General features: G+C 40.9%; 1 protein-coding gene across 7 annotated transcripts in view; it reads right to left on the bottom strand.

The window, feature by feature from the left end:
- Positions 1 to 20,096, bottom strand: part of BOC (BOC cell adhesion associated, oncogene regulated) — a 74,933-nt gene that overhangs the window by 24,589 nt on the left and 30,248 nt on the right. For all 7 annotated transcript variants that reach the window (XM_083736197.1, XM_083736196.1, XM_083736200.1 and 4 more), the window contains 2 exons: positions 8,204 to 8,384; positions 6,830 to 7,108 (listed from right to left, as the gene is read on the bottom strand). In XM_083736197.1, the coding sequence (XP_083592323.1) occupies positions 6,830 to 7,108; positions 8,204 to 8,288 (364 nt within the window). In that variant the 5' untranslated portion in view covers positions 8,289 to 8,384. The remainder of the gene's footprint in view (positions 1 to 6,829; positions 7,109 to 8,203; positions 8,385 to 20,096) is intronic.

The following is a 20,096-nucleotide window of genomic DNA, read 5'->3' as shown; positions in this document are numbered from 1 at the left end:
AAAACTGCCAGCCACTACACTGATGTTGCTTGGAACGTGAAATCTGTGTTCTATATATAAGAAGCCAAGGAGCTCTTAAACTGAATTGAAATGTAAAATTAAGAACATCTGCTGTCAGTTTGCCTTCGGTCCCAGATAACATATTGCTTTAAACTGGCACTGTTCTTTACTTAGTTAGTTGCCATCCATCTTGCCCAAATTTGGTGATTTTTGCAAATCCCCCTTAAGTTTGTCCCCCGTATCTGAAGGACTCAAATCCCACGATGGATAACATTAGGCAGAAGAAAATGTACTAGACAGAAAAAAGCGCTCCTGGGGGGAAATAAATTAAAAATAATTAAAATGACCAAATCTCCAAATATATTATTACATCAAATTCAGCAAAGGATTACTGTGGAAAGATGCAAGTTCAGGAAAATAAAATGACTAAAAGCCTCTTTTAATGCAAAGCAGAATATGATATGTTTCACTGGTAATCCACATTTAAGCTACAGGAATACAGAATGGTGGAGCAGTTTGCCTGGCTTCCATTAAACTCTGGCTGCATTGCTAACTCACTTCATATACAACATAAGCAAACCTCTTCGAGTTGAAATGGCTATAATAGCGTAGAACAAAGAATATCTGAGAGAAGAGCCACGTCCTACTGCAGATGTTTAAACTGACTGTTGCTGTTTTGGTGTGGCAGTGGTTGTGCAATCATCCTGGTCCTATGAGTCCATATAGCCCAGCACCAACCAGCACAGAGACTGGTGCCTTGAACATTAGGAGAATGGGACTCTTGATACACCCACAAAACATCATGGACCAGATTCTGCTAAGTCATTATGCAACGGAAGTGATCACAGAGACCCTCTAGTGCAGGGCTGTCCAACAGATTGATGGTGATCTACTGGTCGATTGCGGGATGCCCCTGGTCAATCGTGGGATCCTCCCCCACCCCAAAAACTTTGGCTTTCCTAAAAAAAGCTGAACAACCTTGGCTTCCCTAATTTTTTTTATAGTGGTTGTAGATCGCAGTCTCTTGGAAGTTGGACAGCCCTGCTCTACTGTAACAAGACTTCCACCCCTTCTCTGAGCCCTCCTCAAATCTGTAAGAAAACTCCCAGCATGTCAGCATGTCAGGAAGGAGAGGGGAGATCCTCCCACCTGGCAAACAGAAATGCTTGCACTGGCAGGATGATCACCTTAGCAAGATGTTGAATTCCACCCCATGTAAGTTCACAGTTCCATTATCCCCACCTTTCTTACATACCTAAAACATATCCTCCTTCTGTTCTCAGCTGCTGTGTTCCTGTGCCACTGTCACAAATGTACTTTACGTGTACTTGTATACGTGCAGCCTCTCCCCCGCTCTCTATTGTAAACCCGCATCCCCGTATGCAAAGATGTGCATAGCCGCCACACATCTTTCAGACATCCTTCCCTACCTTGCATATCTACATATCCTATCCAGCCTTCCAAACTTGTGTATCACATATTCCATTTATCTTCTCACACGTCTACTATCACCATTATATAAATCCAGGAACAGTCCTGTGTTTTCATTTCCTTCTCTCCCTCGCTGTAATTCTACCCTGGAAGTTCTTAGAGGGTGAAAATAGCTTTTCAACATGGAGCCAACAGCTGTATCAAGGGACTTATCAGATTAGAGGCCCTGACAGAAGCAAAATGAAAAATGAGGTTTTTTGTTGTTGAAAAGACAGCTGCAAATGCCCCCAGGTCCCCAAAGATGCCTCTGTGCAAGGGGTCACTGCCCACTGCCACTTTGCAAAAAGCTAACACCCAGGTGTCCAGCTCCAGCTGAAGGCTGCTTTGATAGCTTAATATTCAGAATGGAGCATACAAATGAAAACGAAGGATGCTTCACAAAACTGTAGATTTTTTAGGTAACACTCAGGAGAATTTTGTTTACAAAGCAGACTGCCTCTTCTTCTTCTTTGAATTCTTCATATACAATGCTGAGTTCACCTGGTGTTAATTAGAACAGCCAGCTGTTCTTGCTTATGCTGAAACTGGCCCTCTTTCATTATATTAGCAAATATGCTAGCTACATATTTACTGAATTCCACATTTTTTATCATCTTTTTTCTTGCCTCATCTTGCCACAGTTTCAGTTTTGAGAGGTGTCTGCTGATAAGAATTATATGCTGAAATTCAACATTGTGCTGTGTTGAACGTTCCATTCACACAAACATTGCAGCTTGCCGGAACCCCCCCCTCCCGCCATAGGCTGTTCTGGGGGTTCTCACAACTTGCCACCAGAGCCAATTCTACAGGGCACATAGGGGAAGAGAGGGAAACCGCACTGTGCAAGTGGAAGTCCTTGCACAGGGCTTCTGCTGACAGGGTTTGTTACATGAATCCGCCCAGTTTTAAACAGGGTTCTTCCCAATCTAGCTAGTTGAAGGCAGCAAAAGATCCATTTCGGAAGGAGGGACATTGCATTGAAAATCCTGTTGGAGAGAATCCTTCTGTACTTTGGCTACAACGAACCCTTCTAGCGTTCCATTTGTGTGTTTAGTTTGGGGGTCTTTTATTCCAATTTTTGCTCAGAGGCAGAAAACAACTAGGATTCAAGCAACACTGAATACAACAAATGTAGAGTGTCGCATTAGTCAGGGGGGTACAGATTAGGTCAGTTCACTTTGGAATATGAAGCAAATGAATTTCTCAAGCATCCCTATCCTTGTGCACAGGATTTCCTTTTTTTAAAAAAAAATTATTTTTATTGAAATTTAAGAACACCATCACCAACCAGCACCAACCAACAGTGCACAGGATTTCCTATGCAGCCATCAGAGTCAGAAACAGGTAGTATTTATCAGAGAATGCCAGTTCACGTGCCACATTTTTCCTTCAAGAATAATATAACTGCAACAAATAAAAGATGTACACTGCCATGTGTGAAGATTATTTTCCTGTATTTATCTTTGCTTGGGAGCGGCTGCACGCATTCACCAGCTAATATGAGCAACTGCAACTCTATTGTTGCTTTGACAAGACTACCATTTCCACATTTCCTTCCCTCTGTCAAGGACTATGTAACAATAGTCAATTTATCTCTATGTTTAAAAAAATCTGCTAAAGGAATTAACTGCTAGTCTCAACTAGTTCTCCAAAGTAGCCTGAGCAGGGACCAGCTCAAGGGTGTCAATCAGCATTTCTGCACTAAAGGCAGGCATATCCCAAGGCTAAAGTTCAGCTGCCAACATGTCAAAAATATTGGCAGGGATAATCCCATTCAGACATGGTGACTTTGGGAAACAGGAAGGGCGATGTGTAAACCTCGTAAGAAACCTTAACTGTCACCAAAGAGATGGAGATATAGTCTCTAACATACCTTCCAAGAACCAAAGGAGGGTTTTTTTTAAAAAAAAAAAAGGAGGGGAGGAATCCTGAATAAAGATTCTTTCAGATCCATCTTTGTCTGACAACCAGGGATGTCTACCCACATCCCCTTTCTCTTTTTATGTGTCCCTCTGCTTCTCTCTTTCCACAATGGGCCCAGATGCCTACTCTGAATACCTCTGAACAACCTCCATTGGGCTTGAATTGCAACTTCTTTCTCAGCTAAACCCCAACAGACTCCTCATTTTTTTTGAAACTTCTCCACTACATACTGCTCTAGGGCATCCTCAGGGTTCCTACAAGGTACTGCTCTCCTTGCCTATCTCCTGCATCCAGAAGTATACTTCAACTTTCAAACTAACGGTTTCCAAGGCAGCTTGCAACAAAACCAAGCCCTTGTTGCTCTGGCCAGTGGCAGAGATAAGGGTGACTTTCCCCTCACTTGTGTAATCCCAAGGGACATGGCAGGCTTCCTTCTCCTGCTGCAGGAGAGCAAGTTCTTGCAGCTACTCATTCTCTGGTTGATGGCTGGGGCTAGGCTAGTCTTGCCCTTTCCAAGGTGTCACTTTCCTTGGAGGGCTGGGGCCAGAGGCCAGTGCTCTTTCCCTTTACACCTTTAGTCTCAATGACTCCAGCATCCTTCCCCTAAAGAACGAACACAAGAAGTTGTCTTATAGCAAATCAGATTGTTGGTCCACCTATCTCAGAATTGTCTACAGTGAAAGTGTCTCTCCAGGATTCTGACTGGATTCTTTCCAAGATACCAGGGACTGAATATGCAACCTTTTGCATGCAAAGCATGTACTTTGCCACTAAACCTTAAGTCCCATAAGCCCACCTTTCTGCTGCCTACCTGTCCAGCTCTCTCAATATCTAAGAGGCAGTGGCGTAGCGTGGGTTGTCAGCACCCGGGGCAAGGCAAGTAATTTGCACCCCCTAACCCTAACCCCCAGATGTTGCGCCCGGTGCGGCCGGCCCCCCCTGCACCCCCCACACTACGCCACTGTGTTCATGGCCTTCTCTCAACAGCACGTGGAGCAAATGTTCAGCAACTAGCATACAACAGAAATTGGAAGGGCATCTTTTGAACAGAGATCTTTTGAATATCTCTGTGTTTACAAATGATAAGACATAATAGATCTTCTTGCATATTATGTAGCTTATCATATTCAGTCTGTCAGTCTTCACTTCATATATGTAGGGAATAAAATTACCAGTTGTGCCTCTTCCTTTCATACACAAAAGGGAAAATATTATGATTATCTTTTATTTAAGCAAATTTCGTTTTATGCAAAACAACAAATGAACAAACACTCACGATAACATTAAACTATTGTTTTGAAGGCAATAATTCAAAACCTGTAACATACACTAACAACTCAACATAAGCATACTGGCAATATGGTTACACAGTAAGTCAACTCTTTCCTGTCAACCTGGTTTGAAATGGCACATGATCTAACATTGTGCAAATTTAAGCCAGGCTGAAGAGAAGGGGGAAATCCAATTGGCCCTACAAGTCCCCCAACAAGCTAATGTGACTCTGTCCTCAGTGTTATTTCAGTCAGTTATTAAAGCCTCTAGCTAATTTTAGTAGCGGTTCCTTCAGTGCCCATATTATGATGGTGCACACTGCTGAAAAATTCTCACTCCACTCCTCTCCTAGTAGTATTGCTGTCCAACACTGGGAAACGACTAGAATGGTGATGTCTGAACCCAGGTTTGTGGTTTGTTTCCCATAAACAAACCACAAGCACTAAACCAAGAACAAACCTTGGTTACTACTCATGGTCTGGATTCAAATGTCATCACAAGCCAGACTCTGAGTTGTTTCTTAGTAGTATAGTGGCAGCAAGGGAGGACTGGGGCAAGAACCATTTAGCTGCATGCATGAGCACACTGCACATTCAATCACAGCTTGCTTTTAACTATGGCTTAATGTAGCATGCAAGCAGGATTGGCGAGTCTTGGAGTTTTCCAGTAAATATGTATGGAAGTTTAGCCCGTATCAATGGGCTCAAAGCGACTTGGTGGGAAATTTTATGTGTCTCCAATTCACATAAGCTCTAGAAAAACAGGTGTTACTTCCTCGTCTGTGTACACTGAAAACTTTGAATCTGGACATCTGACATCACATTCTTGGTTGTTACTTTTCTCCACTTTTCTCTAATAACATATATTCCTAATTTAACTATTTCACATGGAATCTAGGAAAATATGTGTTCTGGGTCTTTTTCCATACTATTTTCAGTGTCTACATTTATTATTAGCAAACAGCATACATTGTGCTGAAATATACCAGCCTCATTTAGTTTTTGCATACAAGATTATTTAATAATCACATATTATTCCCAACTATAGCTACTTCTGAAAGTGAATATTGTAAATGGCCTTTTTGTGACGTAACATCACTACTTTGCTGTCTTCTTAATTTTAATTAAAACTGTTTTATTTCAACAGCAACAGTTTACAAAAGCAAGCTGGATCTGTGGACCAGATTTTATGGACATTCAAGGAGATTTACTAGAAGCTCTGCTGTGGAAGCCTGACTCCCCTCATTCACTGAGGCTGGAATGGATAGCCATCAGCCAGGTAGGCTGAACAATGACCGCTTTGTCCAAATAAAAAACATTTGAGGGAACACTAGAAAGGCCCATAAGCAAAACAACTGTGCTAAGAGGCTGAGCAAGCAGCACTTTCCCAGTCCCTGTTAAATGCAAACCATGATCTGAGTAATCTCATCCACCTTTTCACTCCCCTCCTCTATGAGCCCACAAGCAAAACACAGCCCCCATTCTGCTCTGGAATGCACTCTCCGAAACTTAATCTAACTGCAGAGCTCACTCCAAATCCCCAAAAGGCTTCAACCCAATGGCAGACCCCTCCCATGGAGCCTTGGAGCTGCTGTTCCATTCTCCTTTTCTAACCCAGCCCAACCTAAACATTTCACTTCTGATTAATATCTTGATGACAAGCCAATAATTCTTGGCTTTGAAACAAAACCAGCCCCTGTTTTGCACAAATGTATCTCCTTCAATCTTTTAGAGGCATATCTCCTTTCTCTATTTCCCTCCACGCCCTGTGGTGCCCTGAAGAGGGAACCCTCCTGATACTAGTCAAGACAGGTTACTAGGCAGTTCTGTCCTTTGACTCATACACATAATAGCATTTACCTTGTGGGCTTGCCATGTTAGAACTCTTGACTCTTAAACAATGCCAGCATCCCAATCTGAGTATCCTACTTAGTCCTATTTGTGGGAGTGCCTGTGTGAGGTCAGACAAGTACAAGGCGCTCTGCTTCACTCCAAAATGAGGCTTGTTGTGAAGCATATGTGTAACCCAGCATGAGGCCAGCATTCACATCCAAAATATATCCTATGTCTGAGAATGAAGGATGCTTAGATCATCTGATTAGCACTGAATCAGGCAACTAAAGACAATGCATTGTACATTGAGGAAAAGAAGCAAAGCTACTCACTAGCTAATGTTACCATGGCTGGAACACTGGCAACAACACCTTCAGGCACACGGGCTATGCACTGGTACCGGCCCACTGTGTCGTTGTTTAAGGAAGCCACGGTAAGCAATCTCTGATCAATATGGATCCCCAGGATGTCATCTGAGTGAAGCAGCTCCTTTCCGTTTAGTCTCCAGGACACATTTACAGTCAAGGGCTCGACCATACACCTCAAGCTGACCAAGCCACCATACTTCTGGACCACAGAAGCAGGCTGCACGGTGACCTGACGAGATTGACCTGAAAAAGGAGGACAGTTGAGAAATCCTCATGAACACTGGTTTACAAAAGGGAAGTAGATCTACTAACACTGTAGGTACCAGCTATTAACATTCTAATCATATTCACATTGTTTAGGCTTGTCATGCATTAAACATTCTGAACAGAATTCAATAAAAATAGAACAAGATGGATACCACAGGTTGAAGGCTATTGGCATTTGGTGGTTGGTTACTTATTAGTAAGATCATAAGAATACATCACATTCAACTGTTGAGACTTCACCTTAGGGATATAGATCTTCATTCTCAACAAGGGCACCATGCTGAGTTAATGTGGCTTTATATGTAGGTAAAGGCATGTTCCATCACACACTACTCTAGCTGCCTTCTCTCTCTCTCTCTGCCCTGCCCTCTACTTCAGGAGAGACAGTACACATAGAGAACATTTGTAATACTCTGCTTCCATAGTGAGAGAAGCAAAGTACTGTCCTATGGTGACTAAGTAAAAAAAGCAGTACAAAGTGGAATGTAAGAACTGTCTTGCTGAATCAGATCAAAGGACAACATTCTGTTTTTAACAGGGATATACCGTAGCCCTGGAAATCTCATAAAGCAAGAAAGGCCTCTTCTGTTATTTTGCCCCCATCACTTCATGGTTAGAGGTATACCACTTCTGGAATTAGGTGAGTTTGCCATTTGGCTGCTCACCCACAGGCAATCACTACTCACTCCAGGTGAGCAGCAAATTTCATGACTCAGCAATGATTCTCAAATGTTGACTTGGGATTTGAAAGCAGTCCTAAGTGGCTGAAAATAAGGCTACAGAAAAAGATTAAAGGGAGGGCAGCATTTGAAAGTTGAGATGTAGGACCAATCCCATAAGCAAAATGGAAATAAAGTTGAATCCTTGAAAATGCAGCAGCTTAATAATAATAATAATAATAATAATAATAATAATAATAATAATAATAATTTATACCCCGCCCATCTGGCTGGGCTTCCCCAGCCACTCTGGGTGGCTTCCAAAAAAATATTAAAATACTGTAGTACATCAAACATTAAAAGCTTCCCTAAACATTTATTAGGGGGAAATGGGGGGGGGGGGGACACTCACCCAAATTTGCAATGCAACCAGCAGATGCCAAGAGCAAACAGATGATAGCAGTCATTGGTCTTTCCCCCTCTGATATCATGGCCATCCCATGCAGAGGAGTCTGGAGCAAAAGATGCCACGTGAAGTTCCCATAAGCTGCCCCAGAGGACTTAAGGGTGGAAATTCAGCTTTGTGAGGTGCCCTGGATGACAGGGAGATAAGAGATAAAATAGTAGGTTAGTCAAGAGAATACCGGTAGTTTTTTTGACACACATCAACACCCAGAGTCAGCATTTAGTCCTCAGAGGATGGAATCACAAATTTAAAGGCAAACATGGATAGTTGTGCCTCTTAACCCTAATAAGTGAAGGCGGCATTCCTTCTTGCCATGAAGTCAGCTTGAGGTGAAGAAACTAGGTAGTTCAGATCTTATCGCCTCTTTTGCAAGGACCGTTTACAAGAGGAAGTCATAAACATGAATGCAGCGCAGTGCACATTTATCTTCTCTGATGTCGGCAAATCAATAAATGGTTCAGTACAAGATCCAGAAGGTCTCATAGCCAGAGGGTCAAGAAAACTGCCACAATTATACTGCAAATAGCAGTGTATGATAAAAATGATTATTTAAACAAGTGGACTTTTGGTTACTTGAATTTAGCAGCAGTAATTGCCTCTTGGAACAACAAATTCATGTAAACTAAGCATATAGAAGCCTATGGATTGTCAATGTACCGAGCTGCAACCATACTTAAGCATTCGGTGGAAGAACATAAGCACTGTTCACATGTTACACTCATGGTAGTGATCAATATGACTGTTTTTCACCACCACCACACGCTCCCTTGCAGCAGATCTTTCATTTGTAGTAAAATTAATATGTGAACAACACAGTCCTGCTTAGCTCCCATTGTATAAACTCTATCCACCACAAATGAAACATCGCAGTGAACTAATGTGCTATTACGGATATTTTTAGGACATAAAATAAGAACACGTCCAATCAAGTGCAGCTTAAATAGTTTGTTTGCCAAGTTCTGTTACCTCTTTACTTGGCTGTGGTTATAAAAAATATTTTGGTTTAAACAGAAAGACAAATGAATTGATTTCCTCAGCCCCTGGGCTCTTCTTAATACAAACAGATACAATATAGAGAAAAAAACAGGAAAAGAAAAGCTTTTTGGGGAGAAATTATGGTAAAAAGGAGACACAGAAAATTGTCACACAAGGATACACCAGATACTATATAGACACAGTGCTCACATACCGCAGTAAGGAATTTAAAAATAAAATAAAACCAGACCAATATAAATGCATCCAGACTCAGGCTAGAATCCTCACCCCACTGACTTCAAAGGCAGTGTCAAATTAGATTTAGACTTTACTTTGCGCATGGTACTGTCAAAGTAAAGCATTTTAAAGTCATTTTTAACTCCAAGGGAAGAGATATAAGCCCATGCTTCACTCTTCCATTCAATCAATGGAGCTTTAAAATTCTCAACTTTGACTGGACTGAATCCTTCATTATCCCACCAGTAAAGGTGCAACAGGGACAATGGATTAGAGGAAATGAAAAGTAAGAACTTTGTTTTTATAAATTATTTCCCTTCAGGTTAAAAACAATTTCCTGTCCGTGGACTGGGGGCATGGAAGTCACTTTCATTAAATCAACGATTACACTATTGGCAGAGATTAAGGAGGGGGAGAATCAGATGCATGAGGTGTAAAAGCTAATATCATCAGCGTCACCTATCCCCATGCTGCTCAAAAGTGTGTATATGTGGAAAAATCTGTATACACTGCGGAGAACAATAAGAGGGATGGAGGAAAGGACAAAGGAAGATTGAGGGAGTCCTATAATAGTAACATTGGCAGCTATAGAGGTGTTTGTTGATTAGAATCTGAAGGTTTTATTGAGGAAATGCTGCCTGCAGCTCCAGACCCCCTGCTGCTTAAATAAGGGCCAGCCAAGCAATTCTTGTTACTACCACACCATCTGAAATTTATGAGGAGGGTCCTAAATGAAAAACAGCCCATGTTTCAGCTGCTGGGCATGAGCAAGCCTTTTGCTGCAACTCGAGGAATGGATGAAGGACAATGGGGGAAGGGAGAAGGTGTTTGGGGAAAGGAGAAATGAAAAGGGAACTCAGACAGGCAGGCAGAATTGTCAAAGCCTGTAAGGTGGTTTCCTGTCTAAGGGCAACTGCAATTCTGCCAGGTCTTCAGTCAAAGGGATTGATGTATCAAAGTTCTACAAGCTGAGTGAACTGGACTGTGATGCTATGAGAAGTGATTTGGTAGTAATTCCCACTGAACTTATGAGTAAATAAGGATAAGATCCCACTGCATAAAACACAATCAAGAGTCTGTGCTTTTCAGTTTTTGCCCCTGCTTAGTCACAGGTACAATTTTGACAGAAACAAATATAAGAAACACTTCAAGGCTACGGCATGGGGGAAGAAGAATGACTACTCCTTTTAACTGTTAATATCTTGCTCACCTTTGAACTACTTCAAATGAGAAAAGATGTAAGGGAAGAGTGCACGAGTTACGTATTTTATCGTGCAGGAAAATAAGCAGACATTGCAAAACTTCCATTAGGAAAGTCTAGGTTTTAAATGGGCTGCCAAACAAGATAGTCTTGACTCTGCCACTTTTGTTCCTGTTGTCAGGTATCAAAGAGAATCTATTTACGAAGTTGAACTATGTTCCATATTGACCATGTATTGGGCTGGATTGATAAAAACCCCAACCAGAAATGATGTCCCATTCTTGTCATAGAGGCCAGCCAGCAGCAGGATGCTGCAGAGAAGGCATGCCCACAATTAGTCATGTGCTTTCAGCCCATTTCTGAGGGCTGAAAAAACGATAGAAAAGAAAGCTTTAAAAAAAAGTGCAGGCCAAGGATGTAAACCAATCCATTAATCTTCTCCACTTTGGTGACATTTACAAGGAATCTGAGGTGGCAGACCAGTTTATAACATCAGCCCTAGATACGCCACTCTTGAAGACTGATTTTAGAAACAGGAAAGCCAAGCTAAATACACAATTTAAATGTTGTGAACATCAGACCCCATAAAATGGACATTTTAGGCTTCCCTCTTGATCTGAATATAGTAATCTCTAATTATTTTTTGTTTGCATGAATTAGTTTTGTCTACAGGTATACAAAACAATTAGTCTGCATCATTGCTCATGGTAATTAAAATAAGCGATTATCTGCAAGACAAGATTTACAGTAGGTCACTTGCAAGTCAACTAAGATTACAGGTTTAATTTCATTTTTTGTTTTAATGGTTGGATCACTATTACTTTTATGTTTTCTTCTATGCTGCTTTGAGCAACTCATTTGTGAAGGGGGAAAGCATGGGACATTTTTTTAGAAGAACAAAATAATGTACAGTATTTGAAAAAAAAAATTAGCTCATTGATCTCAGTAACACATACATTTCCATATATGTTAAGGACAATAGGTCATGACCATAGGTCACACAGAATAGTGACACAAATACTTATGGAATAGCTCATTAACTGACCACATTAAGACCAGCTGTTAAATTGCTACTTATGGTTTCTCCCATAGAGGTGAGACTGTGGCTGCATACACGCCATACCTTTGAAGCACATTTGTCCCCACCCCCCATGAGAATCCTGAGAATTGTAGTTTACGCTACATAGAGTTATAGTTTCCAGCACCCTTAACAAATTATAGTTCCCATGATTCTTTGGGGGTGGGGAAACATGCCTTAAATGTGAGTAGTACAATGTGAATCCTTCTTAGTGAAAGCTCAAGGTTTATGACATTTAGAGAATCTCCTGAAACTTAAGCCTTATTCAGGTGTTCTCCCTTCTGCAATTACTGCTGAGTGAGAGGAAAAGTGGGACAACAGTTGCTGGCCCTGCCCCTCCATCATGATCCCCTAACCACCTTACACACACTGAAGAGGGAAGGTCTGGTGTAGGGCATCTGCCCAAGCAGAGTTCTGAATCATGGAGTGAGCCTAAACACATAGAGCAGCCTCCCCAATTCAGTTTTCCCCACCCTCCAATGTGTGGAAGGTGATGAAGGGGACACAACAGTAGGGTCAGAGCCATCTAGCATGGCCCACTGACACTCCTCACGGAACTATAATTGCATGACGAAGAACACCCAAATAGGGCTTTTGACAACAGCTGTTTCTCAGTAAGAGATCAATGAATAGGTATTGCTGTATTCTTTCACATAACTGACTTTTGAATAAATATATAATTTTGGTGTTTTCTATCCTTTACAGATAGACTACGAATGCATGCTGCTATTGTTAACAATTCTTGAATTTGGTGGGTATTGTAGGACAAAATGTAAAAAGCAACAACGAAGGAGGGGAAGAATGAGATGTGAAAGCTCAGGTGTTTTAAAAAGAAACAGGTGGAAACTCTTATTTTTCCCAGGTCTTCACACCTACTGTACTGTATTGCACAATCACAAATCAAAGACATACATTTCTATGAGAAAAAACAGCCAAGAGTTTTGTAGCACTTTAAAGGCTTAACACATTTTATTAAGGCATTAGCTTTCATGATGAAGCCCACAAATGCTTATGCAATGATGACATTTGTTAGTCTTTAACATGTCACAAGGGTCTTTGTTGATTTTGCTGCAACAGATTAATGTGGCTACCCACAGCCCTGGAAATTTACAGATTAGGTTGCCCATTTGACCAAGTGATAAAAAGCAGAAAAATTATGTTTCAATGTTAGTCAGTGGATCTGTATGAACACACATATATTCATATAATCAAATCTTCTCTAGCTGTTTTGATAGTCTACAAGAAAATTACTCAGTTATCAATGAAGTGCCACTGAAAGCATTTAGGACCATCATGCAACTCTACCACTGAGACCCTCCCTTGCTTATAGACTAAGGACTGAAGTAATTATGGCACGTGAACTCTCTCTTGCAACCCAGAAACCAATGTCACCAGCTAAAGCGACAATTGCCTATCACAATTGTGTATGATAGGGGACTTCCACTGATAATCTAATATACTTAATATCCCAGTCCCAAATTCATAGCGTTCTCAGGTACAAAGCGGCCTTAATCCAAAGCAATGCTGTCGTTCTTGCATCATGCTTCATTTCTGTTACTTCTTTCTATCCTCTTATCCAAAGTGAGATCACAGTAAAATGGAATAGTCAGTTTACCCCTTGCGTTGCCCGCCTTCCACACACTCTGGAAACTGCCTTAGCCTTATAAAGGATAAAATCTCCTTACTAGAGTGGGAGGGGGGGGGGAGAGATGCACTTCCTTTCTTCTATATATTTCTCCCCCCACCCAACCCCACACACTTAATTTTCACTCCTCTCCCCCCCTTCAATTCTGTATAAATTCAATTTGACAACCCTGCTAATTGGATAAACGTCGTTCCCTATGCTCCTTTAAAGCAGTTCTCTTTTCTTTTCTTGTTTTTGGAGGGTGATTGTGGCTGTTCTTTAACATGAATTCCATCTGCTTTATTTCTCCTCTCCCTATTCAGCATCCTTCCTGAATATTTATGAAGTGTTTTGCCATCCCCCTTCCAACCTTCCCTCCTTCCTATCTCCTTTTGCTCCCTTCTTACCTCCCTTTCCCTCCTTTGGCCAGCCAGCCCCACTCCCTCCCATGTTCCTTCCCAGCTTGGCTCAGTTATTCCCTCTCCTATCTCTCATTGCCCCGGACAATAACCTTCCAAATGCACCCCCCCACCCCGCTTTAGATAAACACAGGCAGTGTCAAGTGTGAGGAGAAGGGGGGAGGGAGTTCAACTGCCAGTCAAGCCTCAGGTCTTCAATGAGGCCTAGAGGCCTACGCTAATCTGCTGCATGCTTGCCATATGGGAGCTGTGTTGCCCTGGGAAACGCTAACAGGCAGAACGGAGCTTAATAGAGTCCATATTCATTGTAATGCAGTGAGATGGCTCGAGGGACTATTGCCCCTTGGGTCTGTTTTCATTCTTCTGTTCCCTCTCTTTCTTTCTTTTTCCCTCCCTTTTCCCCCTTTCTTTCCTCTTTTCAAAAGACAAGGTCCCTGGAGAGCTCTAATCTGGAGAGGCTGGGGCTCAGTGAAGGGACAGGGTTTGGCGCTTGCAGGAGGGAAGAAAGATGGCTGGGAAGATGAGGAAGTGGAGTGGACAGTAAAGGAGCAACTAATAAGCATGCCGTGGGCCAGCTGTCAAGATGTCCACAATGCCTCCTCTTCGTGCAAATACCTGTGCGCAAAGGCGGCGGGAGTCCCTTTTCACCATAGGAATCCTTGCCCTTCACAGGAATGTTGCAAACTTGGATGACTTGGGTACAGATTACCATTTAGCGAGTGGTAGTTTACTAGAATTAAGTACAAATCCACAGGGAATGCCACAGTATCCAGTCAAATGGTGAGCAGGATTTTATCAGTTCTCTGAAGCCCTTGCTTTCTGGTGAAGCCCAAGGATGTGGTAAAACTCTCCTTGCCACATGTAAGTATGTTATAATGAGTTTACAAATTAAGACTGTGGTATATATCCACGATAAAGGTAAACTACGCCGGGAACTAGAATGGTCAAGGAAATTACTCCAGAAGATAAAAGCTATCAGAAGCAGGCACTGCAAACCAATTCAGAGCTGAAGAAGATGGCTAACCTTTTCTCTCTCCGCTCAAAGGGACTGGATTTGCAATAAAATGCCAAATATGTTTCTTTTTATTAATAATGCTTTCTGCAACCCAAGCACTTCCTGCCACAGCTCCATACCGCAAATGAAATCTTAACTACAATTCTTCTCTAATGGCTCTCTCACTCTTTCCACCTCTAACAAATGAACATGCTAATGACGCAAGTGAGAATACATAGCCCGCAAGCACTTACATAAGGGATGATAAACTAAAAATAATTACAGAATGCTGTCATATCTCGTAATTCTTAGCTCTTTAACTCTTACCAGATTTCCAGCAGCAGCTTAACAAAAACTGGCCTTCTATGTCCACAATAACTTTCAACAAAACTGAGAACACTAATCCCCTAAAACAGTAAATCACTGGTTTTTTCCTATTTGCAAACTCAAGATTTTTGTTCTATTATGGTAAAGAGAGTGTTTAAATAACCAGAATATTGTAAATAAGGTAAGACAATATTCACCCTGTGTTCCAAGCATGGAATGTGTGGTATTAGCACTAAGGGAATGCTGCATAATATCAGTACTAATAAATTACAAGACCAATTCACACATCGCTTTTACCATGGTAAAATGTCAGTTCTTTCAAGCTACAGTGAAGTCATTCCATAGCAACAACAACAAAAATCACATCATTGTGCCTCCAGTGCAACATTTAGTGATCTACAGCATACGAACAGAAGTGGATTATCAGTTTTCATAATACAATAGCATGAAAACACCTTCATGACTAGTCTTCTGTATGTTATCTTGTCCAACAAAGAAATTTAAATCTCATTTCTGCATATCTAGCCTGAAAGGATTTTTGTTAGCTGTAAATCTAAGATGAAGGTAAAAATTTTGAGGAAAGGTGGGATTAAAATTAAATACAAGTAAGTAAATGTAGGACTTTGTAAAAAAATAGGTAGCATCATCTAGAAAGGAAGGGATTTAAGAGGACTTTAGACCTTTCTACATGTAAACAAACCATTCCAGCCAGGAGGACCCCTGGTGGAAAGTTAAACATCTGCATCCTTCATCTCTTTTGCTGTGTCTTCATTTCATCCCTCCAACATCCACAGATTATACAACCACCTGGCATAGTCTAGAAGTTACTTTAGCTCCCAAGACAACTAGTTTTACTATCACCAGACCTGTATTAAAAGTGGCTCAGAAAACTAAATGGGTTGTCAGATCCCCAACCAAATCCCAGCATGTGTTGACTAAATATTATAAAGAGAGATACTGTATTGGTTGTAGTTTGGACTGCATGAAAAACTTGACCTGAAGGCAGGTCCACAAATTTGTCCTGGCTTACTTGATGGCAATTATTTGTAGTTGCACTGAACCCTCCTGCCCTCAACCCTCTGTGCATGCCAGAGGAAGTACCAGGTCTCTCTCACTATTGTTAAGTGCAACATTAATGTTTCTATGTCTCAATGTCTTTTTGGTTACAAATGCCAGCAAGTGTATCTAGAAAACTTTTGTGATTGGATAGGAATCTAGGAAGTTGCCTAACACCATCAGACTGTTTGCCCATCTAGCCCAGTATGGTCTGCTCTACTAGCAGTGTCTCTTGGAGTTTTGCCTTTCCTAACACAAGGGATTAAAATAAGGGATTCTAAATACAAAGCATGTGCTCTATCATTGAGCCATAGTCTCTCTTAGCAGGTATGACATACATATGTGTATAGTTGTGTTTGTGTGTAGATTTAGGAAAATTTTGTATGTATTAATTTAAAAATCTAATTAATTCCAAAATTTAGTACTATTCAGCATGAAAGCTGCAATCCTAAGTAAACTTACTGTGTAGTAAGTAACACTAAGTAGTAATAAGTACTACAAACTTACTAAGTAGTAAGTAGTACTAAGAAGTAAGCACCACTTATCATCATCATCACCACAATTTGTATGCCACCCTATACCGCAGATCTCAGTGCAGTTCACAGCATAAAATTGCAATAAAAAACAAAACAAAATAAGTAATAAAAATAAAAACAGGGCTTACTTCTGATTCAGCATGCTTATGTTTTCACTGCACAGTGCAAACATTATGGCCCTCAATTCACACAGCTTCAGCGCTGGAGGAACCATCCAAGCCAAATTGCAATTCTTCTGTTTCAGTTTCTGTTTCAGTTTCTTCTATTGCATACTACGGTGTTTATGAGGTGATTAGAATAGCAGACAGTTCATCAAACCATGCAGATAATCAAACCATGCAGCCTAGCCTTCCCCCTTACATGCATTTTTCTAGGTACAGTGAGCTTTTACAAAGATCCCATATACATGCCACACTTGGAAGCCTGACGTGATAATGTCCAGCAAAGCTTTGCTGCTGATGATTACATAAACTGGTAATAAAGCCTACCTGTCAACCAGGTCACTCTGTGTGTGGGTGTACTGGTTACTTGTTCATAAATAGCCTGCCTATATATCAGCGAGTACCAAGCTCAAGTTTATTCCTCCTTTGGCCAGTGAAGTAGATGAATTCCAACACCTTAAGATTGCCATTTATGGTGCTTTTGCATTTCATGAGTTTAGCAACATATGCTAGCACACCTCCTATGCTGTCCAGTCCCTACCATTGCAATCGTGTCCGCAACACGGTGGGACTTCTCTACGACAGGAATCAATCTGTTTCCTCCTTTGGGATTGTTTTGATAAGTTCAATTTTTCTTATATAATACCACCTGTCAGGAATGTTTATGTTGCTGAGACAAATACAATGCAGACAGTAGTTCTAGTTATCTTCTGTGTTTCAGCAATTAGTATCTCCTCATTTCTACAGACAATGAATATCTGTCATATTTGTAATTGCTATCTATTCTTGTTTCCTCAGTCTAGTATGTCCACCAAGGCTTTTTCACTTTCAGAAATCAACTTCTCTCCAACGTTGACCTCCTCTATCAGCTAGGAGTGGCTTACTAATAGTAACCTCTATGCATCAGATACAAAACAAAATGGATTGTGGAAATGCATCAAAGATGGCATTTCACAAGACAAATAGAGGTGTCATGTCCCCTTAACCTCCACTGGTGTACATGCTGCCCAAGAAACTTTCACCTGGGCAAGAGGAAGGGCTGAAAGAGATATGGGAAACACGGCTTGTCTGTTCCCAATACAGGAAGGAAGAATATTCTTTGCTCACATAGTTTGCTGGTTTTCCACAGGCATCTGGTTGGCCACTGTGAGAACAGGATACTGGACTTGACAAGCCTTTGTTCTGATCCAGCAGGCTCTTCTTGTGTTCAAAATGCTTCAGATAAGCCTATTCACATTCAGAGGACAAACACTGCCAATCTTTCCATGAATAGTTGGCTGCTAGTGGGTAGATCGTGTCCATAGTTTGTTTATACTGACATTTTCATTATTCAGTTTAGTTTTTCTTATCATGGACTTGGCACAATAGTAGCATCACTTAGTTTGGGTTATATACCAATACCCTGTATGTACTTATGGAGAACTCAATCACTTGAGTGTGGATCTTTATGAATCCAAAATGGCATCTTCCATGTACAAGAGCGGTATGAATAGTGGTTGGAAGAAAACCTGAGGTCTGCAGAAGTATAAGGGGAAACAACCCCACAACTGCCCAATGATGGCCGAGTATGCTCAGTGGTGAGGAAATACTGAACGAGTGCTGGAAACAGGATGGAAAACCAGACGGAAGGGAATGGAGTATCAGTATGACTGGAACAATGAACAGGAGTACTCTGCACTACAACAAGTTGTGGCAGATCCCACTTATGGGCAACCAAATTGTCAAAGTGACCCTCTGAATACTGAGCCATAACTTGCTAGCTAATATGGAATTATGTTGCTGTAACAAAGGATTTAAAAAAATAATAATCACAGGATCTTAAGTAATAGCCTATTCTATTTTCTCTTCATTAAATTAAAATTCCTATAGCATTTGGATGAAATATTGCAGAAATTACTTCCAGCTATCTCAAGTTCCATGACTTCATTAATCCTTGGCAAAACCTCCATAACTTTAGCACACATAATGACTGCCTGGGAATTCAAACGGGCAACTGTAATTGCTATTTTTAGCATCACTAGTTTCGTGGCATTGTGAGACATCACAATATGCTCCTAAAACAAAATGTCTTTATATAAAGCAGGGGTTTTTTTCATGGTTATTACATCTGGAGGAACTTTACTCTTGACATACAATTTAAGTTATTCTTTCAAGTTATTGTAATTTCAATAGACTTTGGTGTAAGCTTTGCCCATCTTGGCTGTGAGTTCTGAATGACTTGCTCCCTGCCTTGCTAGCCTTTTCCCACCTGGCCTGGGAGGGCTGGGCCCTGACTAAATCCAGCTTCAAAAACTGGGCTTGGGCATTGGTTAACAGGGGATGTTGCTGTTATTAAGCTCTTAGGATTTATGTGGAAATCGTTCAATTTTGTGTACTTTTTGATGTGTTTTACTTATTGTCTATGGCTATTCTTCAATTATGTACCTTTTTCATATTGTAAGTCACTTTGTGCATGGTTTTAACTATGGAAAAGTCGCATACAAATAAAATGGTGATGATGAAATTAAGCACTCCCTAAAATAAAAAAATTAAGGCACAATTACCTTCATTTTAATTATGTTAGATACTCTATAGGATTTTTCCTGCAAAGCCAATCTCAAATGCAATCTTGAGCTATAAGGCAAGTGTATTGCTTAATTATGTGCAATTGCAAGAAAGAACATGTGGGAATATCAAATTAATTGAGACTATAATTTGCAAATTAATTAAGACTGTAATCACACTAAGTGCACATTCATTTTAATGTGGGGCTTAGTTCATTGGAGTGGACAAATGTTGCTATTTATAGAAGCAGCATAACATCAGATGTTGCTTCAAACCTTGGTCTTTGGGGAACAAGCATGAGCTCTCTATTTCATGTGCTGCCATGAAAGCTGGTTAGAGTAGGAACATACACATACTCCAATCAAACCAAAAACTGCACTTGGAGACAGAGATGCGAACATCCAGTGATCCATCAAGTTCAACAATATGCCTCTCCTCGCCATTTAGCGACTTGGATCTTCTCAGCTTTCAGTCTTGCATGAACTTTAAACTTTGCTGAACTGAGATTCAGGCCCTCTCTGAATCCCTAACTTTTCCTGCCCGGCCTGGAAGTCTTATTGTTAATCTCCACTTAAGCATCTCTTCAATAATTGCCTTGCTTTTTGACCTGAACACCCTATACTCCAGGATGAAATCATCTGCTTTGCTCAAATCTGCCTCAGAGCAGCCTTTCTGCTTACAAACTAT

This window comes from Podarcis gaigeae (genome assembly GCF_964106915.1).
Source record: "Podarcis gaigeae genome assembly, chromosome: 4".
Classification (NCBI taxonomy): Eukaryota; Metazoa; Chordata; class Lepidosauria; order Squamata; family Lacertidae; genus Podarcis; species Podarcis gaigeae.
The sequence above is the reverse complement of the archived record's forward strand: the minus strand, read 5'-3'. Positions and strand labels throughout refer to the sequence as shown.